Here is a 22,806-nt window from a genome sequence, read left to right as displayed (position 1 = left end):
CCAACCAATAAGGTTGGACAAACACTTATTGGTTAAAAACATCCATGGGTACAAATAATAAATATAATCTGTCTTTAAAATATCATAACACACTATACAGCAATGGATAATCTATTATAACAACCTAGGTTGAACTAGATGGACGCAAGTTTTTTTTCAGCCTTACCTACTACAGGTCGAGTATCCCGTATCCGAGTATCCGTTATCCGAATTATTCCGAAATACGGACATTCCAGAAAGTAAAAAAAAAATTTTTTTTTGCTAAAAACTCACTGGGGACATTTGTAACAGCATCACTGGGGACATGATATGTAACTGGCACTATATATGTGCAAGACAATGATTGCTTGGCATTCAAATTCAGTGCTGAGATAGTACACACATTTTGTTTCACGTTTTGAAACCTTGTTTTTTGAACAATTAAAATATATTTGTGTGTATTTTATGTGGTAATAAAATATATTTGTGTGTATATTATGTGTTTATACAGCATACATGCAAGATACTTCAAAATACATCATTGAAATATTAAAATATTCCGAAATACGGAATAATCCGTTATCCAAAATTCTCCTGGTCCCGAGCATTTTGGATACGGGATACTCAACCTGTATGTAACTATGTAACCAATCAACCTATATTTGCCATTTTAAAGGCTGTGTTTAAAAATATCAGGAGCTGATCGGTTGGTACTTTAACTCATTCCCCACATTGATAGATCTCCCCAGGGGGTTAAAGGGCCCATCTGAGCGATATCTTTTAATAGAGCAGGCAGTGTGTATTCTTAATATCATTAATGACCCACCTCCGTCCATCTGAACATACAGGTCAATTTTAGCTATGTAGCCAATGAGCAGTATGTTTAGCAGGGTCCCAGTGATGTCAATTAACATTATTGATATTGTCCAGTCTGTAAACAGCAGCACTGCTGTTAATGATATTGGCAGAACTGGACCAGACCCGGGTGGTTGTGTGCCTGTCACAGCTCTTACAAGGGACATGGGGAAAGGGAGATTACACTCTTCTTGTATCGTCTTGACCATTCTGGTTTTTACTACATCCCCGGACCCTACTGGGAGGCTTTATTCTCTTCCTCCTCCTCTCCCTGGTGACAGGTGTCCATACCTCCCAACTGTCCCGTTTACTGCGGGAACGTCTCGGTTTTCGAGCACGTTCCCACGGCCCCCGCAACAGGGGGGGGGGGGCAGTTGGGGAGTCCCCGCTTCCACCCGCTTGTCAGTGGGGAATAGACGCTGTGCGCTATTCCCTGCAGGCAAAGTGCCAGGAGCAGCAAAATGGGGGAGTGACCTCGCACGAGTTATGCAATTTGGAGGCCATGCCCCTCACCGCTAGAGGGCACGCCACAAAAAGTTTGGATGCACGGTTGAGCCGTGCGTGAAGGTCCGCTGGACCACCAATGAAAGTTGGGAGGTATGGGTGTCACACAGGCATCCCTCAGGACAGGACACCTACCGGACAGGCACCCCCCGTTCCGGTATTCTGTTCAGTTCCGATTTGTACCCATACCCCGTGGGCCATCTAGTGTGTACGGGGCTTTACACCTAAAGGCCGTCTAGTATGATAGACAATTTTGTATAAATTTCTAATCTATAGGGAACAAATAAATGTTAGCATGTATTTACAAACTAATAATGCAGTACAATGCAACATGGCTAATGATTAATGTATATCATTCCACAATTAAATAATCGTTTCATGTAAGAGAGAAACTTAGAAAGAGGGAATAAGTGACAAATGACGTTAGTAGGGGACTTTCTAAAAGGGAATTTCCCTTAACTCCTCGGTTGCTGGAGAGTTGCATTGGGCTGATCAGCATTGGCATGACATGGGTTAACACCCCCACTCCTTTGTGCAGTGTAATGCATGTCCCAGCTCTACAAACCAGTAGATGGGGGAGGATATACTGGGAGTGGAATCAGATTACACATCCTGCCTGGGAAGGGAGAGCCTGGCTCACACACACACACACAGGGAAGGAGGGGAGCTATCTCTTTACTTTTGTCATATCGCCGCTTGGGGATCGCAATAGATCCTACGGAATCTGGGCAATCAACAGGTTTACCAGGACTTTTAATTTACTTTTCAGGCTGTTTCACCGGACCATGTGAGGGGAGACATATAAAAAATGGCTGACAGGTAAGAAACGGGACGGGGGTGCTGCTCACAGGTTATTGGAGTGATAGAGCAGCTGGTTGTGTGGCTGAAGTGGTCAAGTGTGAGACCCAGCATCAGCAGTGTGGTTACCCCCTGCGGCTGCCTGGGGAGGCCCGGGGCTGTTCACTTCACGTTGCTGTGGGGATTCTGTAGGTGATCCCGGGCTGTACTCACTGTGGTGTACTGTAAAGCCACACTCCCAGCGGCCTCATAACTCTATACAGCTTGTACTTTAGTACTGTATTGTCAGTGTGTGTATGTATATATATATATATATATATATATGTGTGTGTGTGTATATGTGTGCTGCTTCCTGATGTCTTCTCATTGTTCTATATTTACGGCTAGTATATAAGGCATACTGCTGTATAGACGAGAGTGTAGTGTGTATTACACAAGCTCCATTACATTCTGTCAGTATACGCTATTTGTTTAGTTCTGAGTACATATAAAATAAAGTGTATGTGTATATAATTGTCTTGGTTTTTATTATAGTTTGCGCTATCGCTATGTCCCCGACATAAGTGGATTATTATCCTTTGAGCATACTGAACTCATAAATAGTGTTGCTAGCAGCACTCCAAGAAGCACATACTTCTGTTGTATTCCTCTTGTAGGACATGTACTCTGCAGCTGATGGTCCATGACAGGTTTTGGGGTGGGTGGGAGGAGAGTGATTTTGGTCTGGCAGCTTTTGGGGCTGATTCCTACATGTGGGATTTGATCTGACTGTGTAGAAATAGCAGCTGCAAAACTGTTTAACTTTATGTTAACTGAGCAAGTGCTAGGTCTGACTAGTATCTAGTTAAACTGGCTTGGCTAATCTGTTTAGTTCTGAAACCTAATGTCACGCTTTTCTTTTACTTGGACCCATTACTTGTTTACTTCCAAGTGTTACACACATTACTGGTTTCTTTTCTTTTTTTTTCTGCTATAGCAAACTATTTAACCTTTCAGTCAAAATGATGGAACAGCATCACCGTCATGTCAGCTCCAGTGGCTGGGTCGCCAAACGGAACAACCGTTGAATTGCTCCTTTGGGGCCATCTAGTGGCTGCTGGATCAAAAAACACTTGAATCCCCCCGTAGAAGTGAAGAGCAGCATTCGCCTTTTGGTATATAGAATATTTTGTGACTGGTGCTTTGTGGTTATTCTGACGGTCATTAGTCCGACATCAGATTGCCGAGAATCTGACTGGGGCAAGCGCTACAAAGCCCCTTTCTGTCAGGCATTTAAAAATCAGGATTCCGATGTGGGGCTAAAGGCGCCCATACACGGAGTGATCCTGCTTTTGTGAGGTGACACACGCTCCCACGTATTGCGCATCGCAAAGCACAAAAAGTATGTGCTGCATGTACTTTTTGAACTAGATTGCATTGCATCTAGTTCAAAATGCATGCTAGATGCAATGCAATCTGGTTCAAAATGCACAGAGCTAATCGCTCTGTGTATGGGCACCTTAAACACTATTGGAGCGTCATCCGGCACCACTTCCTGGCTGCCCTATTGTTCTAATGAATTAGATGTCAAAATCATCATTCTTTCCAATTACATGTATGGAATTGTTTGGCAACCTAGGTCCAGTCTGTCTTTGCTTCATGTTTGTTTTATAATATGAATAAATGTCCACCATTTTACACTTGATGTTATAGTATCTTTAAATTATGTGACTGCTTCCTATAGGAACAAAGGCTGTTTTAGCAGTAGAATATATGGTACTTGTGTATTATCTGGGCGCCCGGTTTAATGTAAATCGCATACGATTTATTGATCGATTTGTGGCCGTTTTTCAGCCGTTTTTTTTTCTTTTTTGCCGATTTTCGGCCATTTCCTGCCGATTTGCATGCTTTTCCATCCTTGCACACCCAAAGGTGCTTGTTTCCTAGCACGGCGCCCATGGCATACCATATGCAATGCTATTTTCGGGAAAATACCCCTGATTGTACAATTAAATATCGCATAGCATTGCATGCCAGCAAGGGGCATGTGATGCGATTCCATTTTTTTAAAATTGTACAAGCTCGCTGATGGGTGCTTACAATGTTAAATGCACCCTAATTGTCAACGCCACCTCCACTATCAACGCCAACCCGAAGCGTGGCGAGCGCAGCGGTACGCGTCCTCTGACCTTTTCATACTCCCACTATCCACGTCACCGTGGAGTTGATTTTAGATAGTGTGGCGAGCGCAGCGAGGCGAGCGGACGCGGATTACTTTACATGTATTCCGCGTCCCCTTGCAGGGCTTGCTGCGCTCGCCACGCTTCGGGCTCGGTGGCTCGCTGCGGTCGCCACACTATCTAAAATCACCTCCACGCAGACGTGCATAGTGGGGGTATGAAAATGTCAGAGGACGCTTACCGCTGCGATTGCCACACTTTGGGTTGGAGTTGATAGTGAGGGTGGTGTTGACAATGGGGGTGCATTTAACATTGTAAGCACCCATCAGGGTGCTTGTACAAATAAAAATCACATCACATTGCATTCCGCTATATTGCATGCGATGCTTCGGGATCGTTTTACGCGTCCCCTCGTGGGGCTCGCTGCGCTGGCCACGCTTCAGGCTCGGTGGCTCGCTGCGCTCACCACGCTTTATACAATCAACTCCATGCCGACATGGATAGTGGGGGTATGAACCGATCGGGAGGACGCGTACCGCGTCCGCTCGCCACGCATCAGGCTGACTTGGATAGTGGGAGTGTGCAATGATGGAATAGCATGCAAATCGGCTGCTAAATCGCATCCGATTTTGCGGGCGCCCTGATAATACAAAAGTACCGAATATATTATTCTGTACAGTTATTAGATTCCATAAGTCCGTTTCATTGTTTGAGCCGCCCAGTGTGTACGGGGCAGCGATGAGTGCTGATGGTGTTACCAATACCAGCAGATGAGTGGTAGGGTGGACTGCTTTCCATAGTGTCCTGCTATGGAAAGTCATCTACCCCCAGGAAAACTGCTCAGAAGGGCCATAATCGCTCAGTGCGTATGGACTGTGCGATTTCCAGGCCAGCGATTTAAACACCCCCCCCCCCCGCCCTTTCATCGATCTCCATATACGCGGGGCAAAATCGCCCAGTATGTATGGACCTTTAGATGGTGCCATCTGACAAAGTTCAATTGCACTTCACTTCTTCGTCTATAATTGATACCCCTACTTGCAATATTTATTTATTAACAGTTTCTTATATAGCGTATACATATTCCGCAACGCTTTAAGATGGAGCCGCTGATGTCTGCCTAGGAGCTGTGCAGTTCAGCCAAATATGTCCCCTATGTGATAACTGTACTGTCTCTGCTTGTATTGTTACCTACCTGGCTGTTTTGGCGACCAGTGGCGCCGCTGATGGCTGCCTAGGCACTGTTCAGCTCGGTGGGCATGTGTTCCCCACATGTAATGTATGTTATTCCTTCTCCCCGACCCCCCCTTCATCCCTGCTTGATGCTGCACTGTAAATCCACGAAAAATTCCTAGTGTGCGCATGCATACATGGCCACTAAAGTTGATTCTATTTACGGAGAATATTTGAACATTCACATCTGTCCCTACCCCAGTGAAGCTTACAATTTATATTCCCTAGCACATGTACATGGACACACAGACATTCTGGGGTTCATTTTTTTTGTTGGAAGCCAATTAACTTACCAGTATGTTTTTGGATTGTGGGAGGAAACGGGAGTAAACCCACGCAAGCATGGGGAGAATATATAAACTCTGCACAGTTAGGGCCATGGTGGGGATTGAACCCATGACCTCAGTGCTGTGAGGCAGCAATGCTAACCATTACACCTTTACTACAGTGTTGCATTTTGAATATTCCCCCCAAAAAACACCCTGTAACAGGTAATATATGACTAAGTCACTTCCTATTGGAGGCCGTTATTTCCAATTTTGAAGTATTATGATTATGTTTTTCTATATTGGCTTTACTCAGTTTCTCTATGATAACCAAATCTGGTTTGATTTTACAGAAATGTCAGTAGTTTTAGGAAAAATAAATGTAGTCAAAAAAATAAACATACGTCAGGTCTTATCTGGAAAGGTTATTACCACTATATTATTTTAATGATATGCTTTTAGAAATGTATTAAATGCATAACGTGAATCCTTTGCTTGTACATGGTGGAGGCTGCCATTTTGCGATGGGTATCTGATGTGGATGGTAATGGCAGCAAAACCTGGAGTTACACTATAGAAGCCTATAGGGTTCTTTCTGCATTGGTGGCGTGAGAGAGATTTGACCTTTCGGCGTCCACCATGGCTGCCTCTTCACTTCCCCGGTCAGGAACCCATGGATTGACAGCTTTTGTGAGAGAGCAGGCCTTTGCGATATTAATCACATACATTAGTACATATCCAATTAGTGTTGGCGCAGCAATGGTGTGCTTTAAAACCCATGGTTGTATATGATGCCGTTGTCTAGGCTAATTGAACTCTACTTTCAGATTGACCTTGACAGAAAATATAATTGAAAAGGTTCCAAAAACGTGCAGTGAGTGTGTTTCCAATAGTTTTTCTTGATTACCATATCATCTATGTGGGTTGAAATATGCAAATTCAGTGTGTTGTCACAAAAAATCCCATACTTTGGGATAACACAAAAAAATAAGTTTTGTAATGTATAGAGCAGAGAGATCTGAACCTTCCAGTGGCAGATAGTTAGCTCATCTGTCGGTTGACCAAATACATCGCATAATGTGTACCTAACTTAATTTTAAAGAATATGTGCACTGCCCGCAAGCGGTTGCCACAGCTGTGTGTATATATGACAGATACGTCTGAAATAGTTTTGCTTTGAACTTTTAGAAATTGCTTTTGGCTACTTTAAATATCCACAAATAATACAGCCATAATTGTTTGGCCTGTAGTCCAGTAGACCTTTTTGACAAAAAAAAGGCTTATATACACTTGTACCATATGTGTGTTTTGTCCAGCAGATTAAAAATATCTATTTATCTATTTTAGATCGGGCATTGAGATCATATATAACAACACAGGATTAAAAAATTTTGTGAAACTTTTTTTAAAATTAGAATATAGAGCGATAAAGAACAATTCAATCAACTCTTATGTAGGGTACACACCAGAACGACCATGATCGTGCACCGATTGTGAAATCGTACGATCCAATGTAGATGATGAATGTTTAGTGCAGCAAGTAAAATCTCCAACGTGACCAAATGACCGGCGGGGACGCGCATCGGATCAGAATCACATTTCAAACATGCACAGTTCTGCTCTTTTTACATACAATCAGTCATTACACGTATTTTAAATTTGGAGAATTGAGCCCAAATCTCTCCACAGGCACTATAGTGGCCGATCATAGTTCATTAACCAGTTGCATCTCATTAGTGTAAATGTTGTATTTGTAAATAAGGGTGGAAAGGGTCCCTTGTAATGTGCATGGACTCTAATGGTGTGTACACACGGTGAGATTCTCTTGCTATTCGACTTAAGATTTAAATGCTATACAATCTTTGCTATCTCTGTACTTTCAACATACAATTCATACAATCTGTTTTAGATTTGCACTATATAGTCATTGCTGCCCTGTCTATCTGGGTTTCTATTTGTGCTGACACGGGAGCGCGCATCGGGATCGCAAGGTAAAAAAACCCGTGAGATCTGCATGCGATTTTGACTATATAGTCAAAATCGAATGTCAAATCTCATTGTGTGTACACAGCATAACCATTATGGTGTGTACACACGGTGAGATATGCCGTGCTATGCGAATCCCGATGCGATCGGGACTCGCATCGCACGGCATGCATGCAGTGGCACAATTTTGACTATATAGTGCAGATCTGCTATCTGTCTTGCGATATGTGAACGCACATCAGGATCGCAAGCAGATCGCAAAGGTTAAAACCCTTGCGATCTGCATGCAATGCCGACACGATGTTAACTATATCGTCATTTTAATATATTTTATTCAAATTTTGATATACAATTTTCAATGTTCAAAATTCTCAAGACTAGATCGTCAATATCGGAAGGCATATCTTACCGTGTGTACACACTATTAGACTACATCGTAAAATATTTATTGATGTTTCGGGGTTTGCTGGATAAATGTAAATAAAAATCTAGCGGTGTCTGTGGGGAGGAAAATGTTGTAAATAACTGGAGAAAAATGTTTATGGGTTGTTCATGCTAGGATTGTTAGTGGGCTTTACAAGCATTGAGGTCAGGGTGAGTTGACCACATCCTGCTACTTGGAAAGCACATGATGATTTAAGGATCAATGATCCCAGGGCCAACACACAACCCAATCATTCACGCTTTGTGGAGCCTTTCAATGTGGTGGTCCTAAGCATGTGGTATAGTGAGAACAGAGGAGGCACAGTGACATAAATACATCTAGGTCACCATGATGCACCACAAACAACATATCTATATCACATTAGTGCAATGTTAACTGGTGACAAACACCTTTGCTAACAACACTGTGTACTTCCAGACACTTCTGCTTGGTGTATTGTGTATGGAGATGGTTTGTAATGTAAGGAAGGTCATATGATTCATGTCATTTTGCTTGTAAAACCTGTCTCTTGCCTTTGGTTTTTAAGTCTAGTTTAGGTTTGAATTCTCAAACTTTGCCCCAGGAACGATTTGAGTGTATAAGAGAAAGAACAAGCTTTATGTTGTCCATATATAGAAATAATACAAAGCAGAACAGTGTGTTTTGTATGTAGCAAAATATACCCCCCAAAAAAGGAATAGAAAAAGGTTGTTATACATACATATATATGGAGCAGCTCCCGTCCTGGTGATAGAATCGCCATCCGCCAGGTTGCAACAACCTCTAGAAGGGGGCACACGCACGTGAGCTGCTCGTGTGCCCCATTCCAAAGGAGCCCTCCACCGCCCTCTGCAGCTCCGCCAATGCTGCCCCCAGCTCCCCCCTAACCCTAGTGTTCATTCTAGCACCGCCACCTTTGAAAACTCATGCAGTTCCTCTTCCCTGCCTGGGGTGTCACTGTCTGCTGTAGTGCTTCTAACACAGTGTCGTCTGTACATCAGCACTGATATGCAAACCAGACCAGTGCTAGAAACACCACAGCAGACAGCGACATCCCAGGCAAAGAAGAGGAACTGCATGGGTTTTTAAAGATGGCGGGTGCTAGAATGAACACTATAACCCTGCCTGTCTCCCTGAAGCAGGGAAAGTGCTCCCTGTTGCTGCCGTGTTGATCTGGTGAGAGGCATATATATATATATATATATATATATATATTAGACACAGGATCTTGGTGCTGTTTGATGATTATGGGGAAACCTAATTATAACAGTGCTACATTGCACTCAAAACTGTAAATCATAAGTGAACCATACTTGCCTACCCTCCTGGAGTGGCCAGGAGGCTCCCAAAAATCCGGTCCCCCTCCCAGCTCCCCTGGAATGTGGGCAAGGCTCCCGTTCCCACTGAAACAATACCAGATTTCGCTGATCCACGGTGTGGGGGCTAGGCTAAAATTATGCAAATAGTGTAATTTTGAGACATTTTAGTCCCTCCCCCCCCCCCCCAATCCACTTACCCGCGAATTGCAGCATTTGACTGGCATGGGGCGTGGCTTGGTCACGCCAGCCTCAACCCCGTAGGCAAGTATGAAGTGAACTATATAAGTGCAATATAACAAATAAAAATATCTGCACAGAAAATCCTGACAAATGCCATCTTAACTAGGGTAACACTCCTCAGTATTAAGAGGAATGTATACACTATTAGGGACAAATTTACTAAAATGGGAGTTCTTTTGAAGATGGGATGTTACCCATCGCAACCAAGCAGATACTGCTTCTTGTATTTAGCACCTTCTAAAAGATAATAGAATCTGGTTGCTATGGTTAACATCTTCAATAGATCTCCCATCTAAGTAAATGTACCCCTTAATGTGTTCCAAGCGTAACCTGTCAGTGTACAGGCTATGGGATATCTATATACTAAGCCTCGGAGAGATATAAAGTGGACAGAGATAAAGTTAGTACAGAGACCCCTGTGTCTTGAAAATGTAAAGGGAACAGTTATTGGTTTTACCAATTCTGGTTTATTTTTACAGGTTTCCTGTGTTTATAAATAAGTAGAAAGTACATTAAAAAGATAGAGTAGGTGTTACTGAGCCCTTATAATGACTATTTAAACAACCGTTTGGTTCTTTTTGTGAATGACGCCAGGAAATGACACGGAGGACCTGTTGATATGTAAGCTGTTTAATCGTCACCTTTTACAGTGCTTCCTTTTTCTTTTTACTTTCTGTAAGCACAAAAAAAAACCCATTGTGAATAGAATATGTCTGATCTATTCCAAATAAAACAGAGAGGGGTGCAGTCATCCTCGTGTACAATTCCTGGGGCTGTACTATTCATACAGTGACATGTTAAGGCATGTCTGCAAAGTACACCTCTCCTGTCCTGTGCTCTCTTGTCTGAAATATTGTTTTTTAACTACGTAATATAATGTCACACTTCAATGCATTCTTTAACAGAACAACTTGGGTCTTTGTCATTCCACCTGTGTATATAAACACCTTTTTATTCCATGTTCAAAGACAGTTGGACTGCAGTCAAAATATGGAAATGAGTTCATCATCAACAAATCAATACAATATATCATGGTGGGCTATCCTGATTGCTAGCTCGGGAGTTCTTTAAACTATTTGTGGAAACTTCATTATGATTGGTTTCTTTTTTAAAGTAAATGTGGAAAGATCCACTTAATTGTTATTTATAGTTAATCAATATTAATATTGCTTATCAACCAGATCACAAGTTAAGGGCCCCTTACACTTGTGAGAATTTGTCAGATTTGACCCAATTCAGATGGATTGGGCCAATTTATCTGACAAAATCTGATGTGCCTGTCTGACAAAATCTGATGTGCCTGATGCTGTAGGACCCTATGCACGTTCCCGTGCGCATTGGGTCTAACCAAGAGATTGAGGCTTGCAGGACCCAGCTTACTCCTTATTAATTTGGCCCCTAACATTATTATAAGATCATGAAAGTTCCATGGTCAGTCAACAGCTATAGCAGGACTCAGGTGTTTGGTGTAAAAGGGGGTTTGTTCCTGTGAATAGTGGACAACAGATGAATGTTTGGTGTAGTCCTATAAAGTGCTGGGCGACTTTGAGCTGAAAGTCGCTACAAACAGCATGTTTGAGCAGCTTTCAGCTCAAAGCCGCCCAGTGTTTATGCCCCGGTGATGAGCGGTGAGCACTGCTGCGCACTCCCGCATCATCGCCAGGAAAGCCGTTCATCTGGAATTACCAGAAGATGAGCGGCTTTGAGGACGACTTTGCATAGCGCTGCGCTATGCAAAGCCATCCTCTCCCCGCTGACGGCGCCGAGCAGGGGGAAAGCCGCTCAGTGTGTATGTACTGAGTGGCTTTCCCCCAAGTGATGATAGTGACCATCGCTGTCCATACATGCTGGGCATAGTTGCCTTTAGTGTTATTGAGCTAGATATGTAGTACATTTTTACAAATGTACTTGTTTACAGCATCCAATAGCGTGCAAATTAATATCATTTTGTTGAGGATCACCATTTTTTGTAAACTTGTCAACAGACCAACAATTCTCTTTAAGACCTCTTCATCTTCAGTGGAGCTAATGCTAGCTGAGTATATCCCTGTTTCCTCATGTGTATAGCATAATTTACTGGGATCCTTTGCTACCTGAGGCCAAGAGCCAGCTTACATGACTTTAGCTCTGTGTAGCTCTTTGTAAGCTGTTCCATTGAGCTCTGCCGAGTACCATGTACGGCTTTGCAGAATGCTCTCTTTGCGTGCAGCATTGCTGCTTGAAAAATGAGCTTGTTCGTAAGGGATCCCGCTTTTGGCTTAAGATGAAAGGGTCCCAGAGGGAATGTGTGGCCATGAAATGAAATGATATTTAATTAATAACTGTTTTTGGATGGAGCTCTAAGAAGACCGGCACCTTGGCAAAAAAAAAAAATATATATAAATATATATATGTGTGTGTAAGTGGTGGTAGTATGGCTTTATGTATTTAGGTTATGTGCACAAGTCACCTTTTTAGCATTTAAACATACATACAAAATGCAATTATTTTAATTTTTTTTATTATACATTTGTTTAAGAAAGTACTGTTGCATTTAAAAATAAAATAAAAAGGAAAGGTATTTTCTTTACCTGAGATTTTTATATATTCAATTGATGCTGGATCCGTTACGAAATTCTTTTGACGGAATGGATCAGGCATACATTATTCAATGCAGCGGCCAAATCCAGATGTCTGATTTGGCCGCGGATTGATGCTCACTCGGCCGGTGTGGGGACCGGGTGAGCGCAGCACCGGCAGCCTTGATGGGCCCAGTGAGCTGCCCTCACCCGGGCCGACGGAGGTTTACATTTACGAACACTGAATTGTTGCATAGTGCCTCATCTGTAATTACTAGGCTTCTGTGAGGTCCTGTGTTTCCCAAATAAAATGTTTAGACAATAAACAGAAAATGCAAGTAGGTGGCACTCACAGACTTTATCTGTACATAATGCAGACTTTCAATTACCCCTTATTTCAACATTCCGGTTTTAACCCTTTGAGTGCCAACATCTCTGTGAGGGATTTGCAAAATATCCACAAAAAATGAGTGTTGCTTACATTTGTTATATAAATTCAAATTAAAAAATTTTGTGTAAATTGTACAGGTCTTTATGATGAATAAAAATGTTCGCTTGGCAATTTTCACACCTAATTTGACAAATTCACTTGGCACTCAAAGGGCGGTATTCAATCTGGGGTCATGGCTGTGGAGCTTGCTCGACAGCTGCGACCCTTTCCCGTTCTCGGTCTGCTCGACTGAGAAATCGCAGGCGGGATTCAATGGTCCCGCCTGCAGCGGGGCGAGAAGGTGGCATGGCTGCGAGCTGCAGCCGAAAGCTTGTCACTTCCCAGCCGTTCTCAGCAGAACGAGCTCGACTGCTTGTGAAGTCGGGCTCATTCGGCCGAGCTCTCCTGTTTAATGCTGTCGAGGAAGACCGCATTGAATAGGGCCTGGCGGCCATCTCCCCCGTCGGGAGATGTCGCAGGTGACTGAATACCACTCTTAGGGGGGTATTCAATGTCAGGGTCATGGCAGTCGAGCTTGCTCGACCGCCGTGACCCAGTCCCGTTCTCGGTCAGCTCGACTGAGAACACGCAGGCGGGATTCAATGTCCCGCCTGCCGGGGAGCGAAAAGAGGGCGTGGCCGCGAGTTGCGGCCGGGAAGAGGCAAACTGCAGCCGGCAGCTCGTCACTTCCCGGCTGTTCTCGGCAGAACGAGCCTGACAGCTAGTGATGTCGGGCTCGTTCTGCCGAGATACCCTGCTCAATGCTGTCGGGGAAGACAGCATTGAATAGGGCCCGGCGGGCATCTCCCCGATGGGAGGTGCTCGCCGAAGATTGAATATCCCCCTAAGTTTTTAATAATCATCTTCTGAAAACAATCATTGAAATCTAAATGTTGAAATAATGGGGCTGAAAAGTCTGCATTATTGACCTAGAAAGTCTTAGTGCCACCTATTGTACTTTCTTATTTCTGTAAATATATAAATACCCCTTTAACTCAACAGCAGTAACATGCGTTATTGTCGACCCGAGTTGTATAAGGTTTGCAAAAAAAAATAACCCAGATCCAGTGACTTTGAAATCCAACCCAGGAAGCGAGCAGAGTTGGACCCCCAGGTAACTCTGCAGTGTAAACTGGTCCCATTGCAAACCAATGGAGAGTCGACCTGCTGGCACTTGAAGATGATGTAATCTCAAAGGGCTTGCAGAGGGAAACCCCAGCATTGGAGGATGTAAATAGGGTTTCAAGCTACTGTGACATTCTAGTGGTCTAATAGTTCTAGGGTCAGATTATGAGTACAGAGCATTTGGAAAAAATTTAAGATCTGTTTTTCCTTTCCCTCTCCATGTTGTACTTACACATTAACATTTTGTGGCAATTATATTTTGCTAGTTACTTGTCCGTCAAAAATAAAGAAAAATATAATAGTAATGTTAGCAGTGGTGGCTGCGTGTGGCCGACACTTGACTTGCTCCTTTGGGTGCCATTAAATGGCCTCTAGGGTGCAAAACACTTGAAATCCCCCCACAGAGATGAGGAGCAGCATTAGCATTTTATTATATAGGATGATCTGTGTTTCTGCTGTGTGCTTCAGTTTGAGTAACACTGGGAAACACAATTTTTTTTCCAGAGAAGTGTAAAAAACTTTGCTGCCAAATATGGAAAGAACCATTTTATTGTTGGAACTGTTATGAAAATTTTGATCATCTCTAATGTTAAAATACTGGAGTTCATTGTTTTATGGAAATTAGAATGTCCACCTGCATTGATGATGATGATAATAAATGACTTTCTAACACATTGTGTAAAATAGAAGGCATATATTATGCTAGCTGTGACACCTGGCCTAGGGTGAAAAATGAACCTTGAAGTACATCTGCAGCACTTCAGTTTTTTACATAGTCATCACCTATTACCGTATTTATTCTAAATGGGACCCTGCTGTTTGCTATTCTGCTGAGTATTTAGACAGTGGCTCCACAGTGTTTGTTTTTCATTGAAAATCATGGCTAGTAATCATCATTAGTAACCATCAGTGCAGGTGCAGTGCGACAGTTGATCCTCAGACGCGTTGCTCTGCCCAGGGTTAGGCTGCATGATTGGGACACTGTAAAGGTGCATACACACAGTGCGATTTTGGCTATATAGAGTTTTGACTACACACACAGGTACATTCAATGGATGTCTGATCCATTCCGAAATTCTTGGATCCGGCATCCATTATTCAATGCAGCGTTCAAATCCGGATGTCGGATTGATGCTCACCCAGCCAGTGCAGGGACCAGGTGAGCACAGTGGCGGGAGCTGGGAGAGCTGCTCTCATCCGGCCCGGCGGTGGGACAGGTGAGCGCAGCGGGAAGGTACGGGACTTGGAAAGAGGGTGTTTGAAGCAGTGGTAAGGAGGATGGTGCTGTGTCAGCTGCTGATGCTAACCCAGCGCGGTCCTCCCTGCCTCAATCCAACATCTTTTCATGTTGGATCGAGATTGCTGGAAACATGGCCAAAACCTTTCAGTTTTGGCCGTGTTTCCATCAAAAGCAGGTGGATTGGCGGCTATTCTGCCAATCCACCTGGTTTTTGGCAGGTAAGAGCTTTCCAACCTGACAAAAAAAACAGCTAGCACTGAATAGGTCGGAACCCCTTTCGCTCTATTAATGTCAAAAACTGCTGTCTTTTCGGCAAGGCAGCAGTTTCGACATCAATTGAATATACCCCTATACATTGTACACTTTGTAGTCAATACTGTGCTGCCTGCACATCTGTATCTGTTCGATGGGTCTATGATGTCTAGACCAACCATGTTCTGGTCGACCGTGCTTAGTTGAATCCATGTAGTTAAATGCCTAAAGATAGTCTACGGCATCTAGATCGACAGTAACGGAAGTTAGACACAAGCGTTAGATCAGCAGTCACATCGTCGACATGAGTCTTTCGTGCTTTTTTGGTGCAGGTTGACTTGGTTCATACTATCCTAGTGGACATAGAGTAAGATTATAATAGTGTGCCGAGTGTAGCAAGCCATGTGAAGCGACACTGTGCACTTATACAGTGTTAACATCGACACTGTATAAGTGCGGTAGTTTATATCGCTCCGTGTATATGTCCCATTAGGGTAAAGCTGTGGGAGGAATAGGTTAGGGTTAAAATACTGTCCAGATGCTTGCCATCGGGATACCGCTGTGGGCATTCTGACTGTCATGATCCTAAATACTAGGATTTTTTCTCCTTCATACTTCATGGCAGCCATTACATTGGGTTCATCCCTCTCTCCTCTCCAATTAGACAGGTAGTTTTTTCCCCTTAGGATCCAGCCCCTTCCTCTATATAATCTGGCACCTCCCTTCAGACCGTAGTCTTTTTCCTGTCTCCTTCTGTCTGTGACAGGTAGTCAGTTAGAGTTTAGTTTGTTATTTTTTTATATACCCGGTAGGCTGGTTGTGCGACCGGAGACCTGGGCGGGCAGGCTGGCGGTGCCTAAGCCTAAAATATGTCCGTGGGCCGGCGGCAAGGACATTATAGAACCCACAGCGTCCCTCCCTGCATACTGCATGTATGTATCACCTGTCTGCCGGCTCCTGCGTGGTCCCAGCGTTCGGATGCAGGCTCCGGCTTCCTGCGCTGGTTAGCGCTGAGTCTCCCCGGCAGTCAGGACGGCGTCAGTGGCGAGCGCGTCACTTCCGACGGATGCACGCGGCGTGCGGGTCACGGCCGCGTGCGTTCCAGCTAGGCGGAAGTGCACGCCGGGTTGGCGCCAGCAGCAGAGAGGGGGACGCCGGCTGCTGCTGCGGCAGCGTGTATTAAAAGGCGCCTGGTCGGTGTTACAGGCGCAAGGCTGGTCGGCTGCAGGAGCGCTTTTTTGGAAACAAGCCAGGTTATTGCCATGGAGGATGCCTCTCAGAAGGGGGTTACACCGCCGCCCAGGTAAGTCCTCTCAATGAGGACACGCTGTTTTAGCATGCCATATTGCAGTCAGGTAGTTAGTATCTTTCTTTCTTGTCTTGTAGTGTGCCTTCAGTGCCCAGAAAGAAAGTGGCTAAGACCAAGAATACTAAAATCTGTCCAGGATGTGATAGAGCCTTTGTGGGAGAGACAGTACTATGTTTAGAGTGTCTGACAAAAAAGGATGTTGGTATGAATATATCTGCCCAGTTGGCTGAAATGAGAGACTGGATGAAGAAAAACTTTATTTCCAAAGAAGAGTACGCAGGGAATAAGAGGTCCAGGTCCCAGACTAGCCTTGATAAAGATGATGGTGATGTGTCAGTGCATGATGATGCGGACAAGGAGGAGTCTGGGGGCTCATCAGCTGAGTCAGGCGAAGTTTTGGAGGACGAGCGTCTATTTAATGTGGAGTTGGTAGAAGCAGTGCTTAAAAATCTCTACAGGACACTTAACTATAAGCAGCCTGCAAAATCCGAGTTTGACGCATTGTTTGAGGATCGTTCTAAAAAAGGGAGATCTTTTCCGGTGCATAAGGTTGTGAAGGATATCCTGGCTAAAGAGTGGCAGGGTGTCGACAAGAGAGTGGGGTCGACTAAGAGAATTCAAAAGATGTTTCCCATTGAGGATGAAGAGTTCATTAAGTGGTGTAATATACCTAAAGTCGACGCAGCAGTGTCAGAAGTGACGACTCGTACTACCATTCCTCTTGAGGATGGGGCGTCACTGAAAGACGCTATGGATAAAAAAATGGAGAGCGCTCTAAAGAGACTACATATCTCTGCCTCAGTCTCGTTAAAATCGGGTGTGGCTATGGCCTCCCTGTCTCGGGCACTCAGGATTTGGTGTTCGGCATTGCAGGAGGACATACAGGAAAAGGTTTCCCGTGATCAAATCAGTAAAAGTCTTACCCAGGTGCAGCTGGCAGTGGACTATATGTGTGAGGCTTCCCTAGATGGTCTTGATTTTGCAGCAAAATCCCTGACATCAGGGTTGGTGGCCCGTAGGGCCTTATGGCTTAAATCATGGGCGGCAGATTCCCATTCGAAGAACAAGCTAGCAACGTTGCCTTATGAGGGTGCTTTCCTTTTCGGCAGTCGTTTGGATCAGATGATTCAAAGAATGTCAGGCGGTAAATCAGTCAGATTACCACAGGACAGAAGAGGGAGTTTTTTCTCAAATTCTTCCAGACAAGCGTATAGGCAAGCCAAGTCCTACAGGCCTGGTAGGTCTGCCCGGGACAGATATACGCAGGGGACGTCCAGAGCCTTTTTTCGGCAATACGTCAAGAAAAGAGGCGAAAGTTCGGGAACCACACAGAAGCAGTGACGGTGGTCCCGTGGTGGAGCAAGCCCAGGTAGCAGGAAGGCTGTTGGGCTTTGCTCGCGTCTGGGAACAAACCGTCCGGGACAGATGGGTTCTGGAGGTAGTCAGGATTGGCTATCACCTAGAGTTCATGTCAAAGCCAAGAATGGCGAAATTTTGTGTTTCAGAGATCCCAGTTTCGAAGATAGAAAGGGAAGCTCTAAATTTAAGTTTAAAGGGACTCGTCGCATCAGGAGCGGTGGTGAGGGTCCCGAAGGAAGAGGAAGGAACCGGGTTTTACTCTCGTCTCTTCATAGTCAGCAAGAGTTCTGGAGGTTACAGAACTATATTAGATTTAAGAAAATTAAACTTGCGCATAAAGAAAAGAAAGTTCCACATGGAGACTACAAGGTCAATCTTAATGGGGTTAAAAAGAAACGATTTCATGGTCTCCATCGACCTAAAAGACGCCTACTTCCATATTCCCATCTCCCCAGACGACAGGAAATATCTGAGATTCTGCGTAGGTCACGATCACTTCCAGTTCACCTGTTTGCCCTTCGGTCTCACCTCGTCACCAAGGGTCTTCACCAAGGTCCTGGTGGTCCTGATAGAAGAACTGAGGAAAAGGAAGGTCATGATATGGGCATATCTAGACGATCTGTTGATCGTGGCACCTTCGGAGGAAGAGGTGGTCACAGCAAGAGACTACACAATTCTGTTTCTCCAAAAACACGGATGGCTGTTAAATTGGGAGAAGAGCTGTCTAGAACCAACGCAGAGTCTCCAGTTTCTGGGGGTATTGGTGGATACCGTGAGGTTTCAAGTATCCTTGTCCACAAAGAGGTGCGAGAAAATCCAGCAGCTAATCTCGAGAATCTACGAAGAGGATCGGGTGTCCCTCAGGTCAGCAATGAGTCTCTTAGGGATGATGGCATCCACGGTGGACATAATCCCATGGGCCAGATGGAGGATGAGACCTCTCCAGTGGTCCCTTCTAGGTTACTCGAGAAGACTGGTGCCACTAGAAAGGAGGATAAAGATCTCAGAGGCAGCCAAAGAGTCCCTAAGATGGTGGGAGACCGATCAGCTGGTGCCAAGAAAATCTTCACTGGCAAGTCCCCGTTACAAAGTGATCACCACAGACGCCAGCGCTACAGGTTGGGGGGCTCATGGTCTGGGCAAGACATGTCAAGGTCAGTGGTCCCGGCACGAGGCAGAGTTCTCCTCAAATCACAGAGAGCTAAGGGCCGTGTGGAAGGCAATCGAATTCTTCAGCGAAGAAGTCCAAGGGGCGCATCTGCGCATTTTTTCGGACAACGCCACTACCGTCTCCTATGTCAACAGACAAGGAGGTACACGGAGTCACGGGCTCTTAGAAGAAGTGCGGAACATCATGTGCTGGTCCGAGGAAAATCTGTTGTCCATATCAGCGCTCCATGTGCTGGGGGAAGACAATCAGCTGGCAGACTATCTGAGCCGCACAAGCGTGGTGCCTGGCGAGTGGGAACTGAAGGACTCAGTGTTTCAGGAAGTAGTAGAGCAATTCGGTCAACCAGAGGTGGACCTCATGGCGTCAGCAGTCAACAAGAAGTTGCCACAGTTCTACTCACGGTACCCGGCCTGGGGATCGAGCGGAGTGGACGCCCTATCACAGAGTTGGGAGTTTCACCTGGGGTATGTGTTCCCCCCAATTTCCCTCATTCACAGGACATTGTGGAAGATCAGAACGGAGGGGGTCCAAGTCATAGCTATCCTTCCCTACTGGCCCAGGAGGGCTTGGTTCCCCATGTTAGAGAGCATGGCGATTGCAGGTCCAGTATTTCTTCCGGTGACTCAGGATCTGCTCAGGCAGGGCCCAGTTTACTGCCAAGAGCCTCACAAATTGAATTTAGCGGCCTGGAAATTGAACGGCGGCAACTAAAAGACAAGAATTTATCCCCAGAAGTCATTGAAGTACTTCTCCAAGCGAGAAAGAAGGTGTCGTCAGAGATCTATTACAGAATATGGCGGGTGTTCGCAAATTGGTCCAAGGGCAAGTTTACCTTTCCTAAAGCAAATATTCCTCAAGTGTTACAGTTTCTTTGTGATGGTCTTAACAAAGGGCTGTCGGCTTCGACACTCAAGGTCCAGATTTCGGCGCTGAGTGCGCTGCTAGACAAGAAACTAGCAGAACATAGTTTAATTAAAAGGTTTTGTCAGGCTCTCAGGAAGATCCGGCCTAGAGTTAGGTCAATAATCCCCCAGTGGGATCTTAATTTGGTTTTGAATGGACTAATGGAGGCTCCGTTTGAGCCGTTGGACAGAGCAAAGTTAAAGTTTCTAACATGGAAGATGTTATTTTTAGTTGCAATAACTTCAGCAAAAAGAGTGGGAGAGATTCATGCTCTGTGCATTAAAGAACAGTATTTGAAGATTTTCCCGGATCGGGTAGTGCTAAGAACTAGGCCGGCTTTTCTACCCAAGGTGGTTTCCTCAGTTAATCTAAGTCAAGAAATAATTTTGCCTTGTTTTTTCCAAAATCCTCTGACGAAGAAAGAGGAAAAATTGCATACCCTAGATGTCTTGAGAGCTATCAAGATTTATCTACACAGGACGGCAGGGTTCAGGAAGTCAGAAGCGTTATTCGTGATTCCCCAGGGGGCAAAGAAAGGGTTGGCTCCATCAAAGCAATCAATGTCAAGGTGGCTAAAGGAAGTAATTGCATTCACTTACAAGAAAGTGGGTCGTGAAGTTCCGGAAGGCATTAAGGCTCACTCAACAAGGGCAATGGCGGTTTCTTGGGCGAGAGAGGCCAAAGTTTCAGCTAAAGAAATTTGTCAAGCAGCCACCTGGTCTTCCTTGCATACCTTCTCTAAGCATTATGCATTGGATGTCGCGGGCTCAAGCTTTGGAAGTGAGGTCCTTAGACAAGTCTTGGCTTGAGGTATAGTATAACCCACCCTACTGCTTTGGTACATCCCAATGTAATGGCTGCCATGAAGTATGAAGGAGAAAGCAAGGATTATACTCACGATAATACCTTTTCTTCGGAATACTTCATGGCAGCCCAAAAGTTTGTTGGCCCTCCCTGTTTGTGTTTTTTCCCTAGGATCAGGACGGAGACAGTCAAAGACTACGGTCTGAAGGGAGGTGCCAGATTATATAGAGGAAGGGGCTGGATCCTAAGGGGAAAAAACTACCTGTCTAATTGGAGAGGAGAGAGGGATGAACCCAATGTAATGGCTGCCATGAAGTATTCCGAAGAAAAGGTATTATCGTGAGTATAATCCTTGCTTTCTTCAAACCGTTCATAATTGCTAGATATATCTACTGACCTGTACATAAGGCTGAAAATAATGGTGACAATAGCCAAAATATAATAAGGGGGACTCCAATGTAAGCATTTTTTTCTTGAAAATTTCTTCCCTTCTAGTATATGTGCATTACTGACATTAATTAAGTTATTTTTTTAAGTTTTGTGCTTGGATAATAAGTCAGGTGTTAAACTTCTCCATATTGTCTACAATTATGGCCTCCTTTTAGGCTATTCTAGACCTAACTAGCTGCAGATTGTTACACAAATGGGTCTGAAGACTATGCTGATATGTTAAGGGCTTCATACACTTCAGCAATATGTCTGACGCTGATGTTGGATGTAATTTTCCTTGAACATCCCCTGGACCTTTCCGGGAGGGATTCCATCCGATTCTGTACTTTGTGTCATTTTTACATAAGATATATTTTATGCGATTGATCAAGCCAAGATAAAGCGATATATATCTTATGGTATACAATTGTACCATAAGATATATCTGATGGGCTGTCTTAGGGGCTAGAGGTACTGGAAATCCCAGTCAAACTTCCTGCAATATATTGCATGCACATTCATCTGATTCCGATAAATCAGTGGTGCAGCACGAGCGATCTAGGGGTTTCTATCCAACACTCAGGGGACTGTGTGCATCGGATCAGATGGAAAACACATACAATTTGTATTAGTAGGAGCCATGAGGTAACTGCATTATATACAGGGTTGCCTACCTGATCCTCACTTTCAGGGAGAAAATGCCCTGTTCCTGGATTTCCGTGGTATTGTATGATTACCATCACCTGTGGTGAAACACCTTTCTTATCAATCACCTAGTTCCCCGCAGGTGATGCCAATCCTACATTACCAGGGAAGTCCAGGAACAGAGCATTCTCTCCCTGATGGAGAGGGTCAGGTAGGCAACCCTGATTATATATCAGTGGTTATTTATAACCTGTAGGATCCAACCATTCTGTGTGACCTCCACATCTGTGGTTGGATCTCTCCAGTTTGGTTATTATGTGAGAGGATGGACAATAATCCCATGTATACAGAAGAATAGAAAGTATTAGGGCTCTTCATTATATAAATATGATAATGGTGTCAATATCAGCATGTAAAAGTGTCTATATTCCCAAGAAAACGACTGGAAGTTTTCTGTTCATGGGGTAGTACTTTTTCCAGCCAGAAAGTTATATAATCATTGAGTCAGTCAGCAAATTATGGCAGCAGAACACATAAATAAAGCAGATAAACTTGTTTGTGTATGAGGGTGTTGCCTAAATCTGCTCTTATTAGTGATGTAGGGTGGCCAATTAAGTCTGCATTTTGTAACAGCTTGCGAGGGGAGGTGTATGGTGAGGTGTATTTTCTTGTGTATTGTCTGAGAGGCTGGAGGAAAGAAGTGATCAGCAGAGGACAATTGGGCTTTGTCAGGGGAGAGGAGATACTGTAATAAGGGACAGATCACCTCAGGATTTAACCTTTGTTTTAACCCTCAGTAACTGTTAACAAACAAAAAA

The 22,806-nt window shown here is 44.3% G+C and overlaps 1 protein-coding gene across 2 annotated transcripts in view; it reads left to right on the top strand.

Moving 5' to 3' along the window:
• Positions 1-1,925: 1,925 nt before the first annotated feature.
• Positions 1,926-22,806, top strand: part of LOC146008394 (rho GTPase-activating protein 39-like) — a 110,278-nt gene continuing 89,397 nt past the window's right edge. Inside the window, exons 1-2 of one of the 2 annotated variants that reach the window (XM_083147619.1) lie at positions 1,926-2,157; positions 3,113-3,290. Coding sequence is in view for 1 of the 2 variants with exons in the window: in XM_083147618.1 (XP_083003744.1) it covers positions 2,147-2,157 (11 nt within the window). In the remaining variant the exon portion in view is untranslated. The remainder of the gene's footprint in view (positions 2,158-3,112; positions 3,291-22,806) is intronic. The other variant, XM_083147618.1, reaches the window with a different exon arrangement.

This window comes from Crinia signifera, chromosome 6, assembly GCF_055691185.1.
Source record: "Crinia signifera chromosome 6, ASM5569118v1, whole genome shotgun sequence".
NCBI lineage: Eukaryota > Metazoa > Chordata > Amphibia > Anura > Myobatrachidae > Crinia > Crinia signifera.
This window is presented reverse-complemented; position numbering and strand designations above follow the sequence as displayed.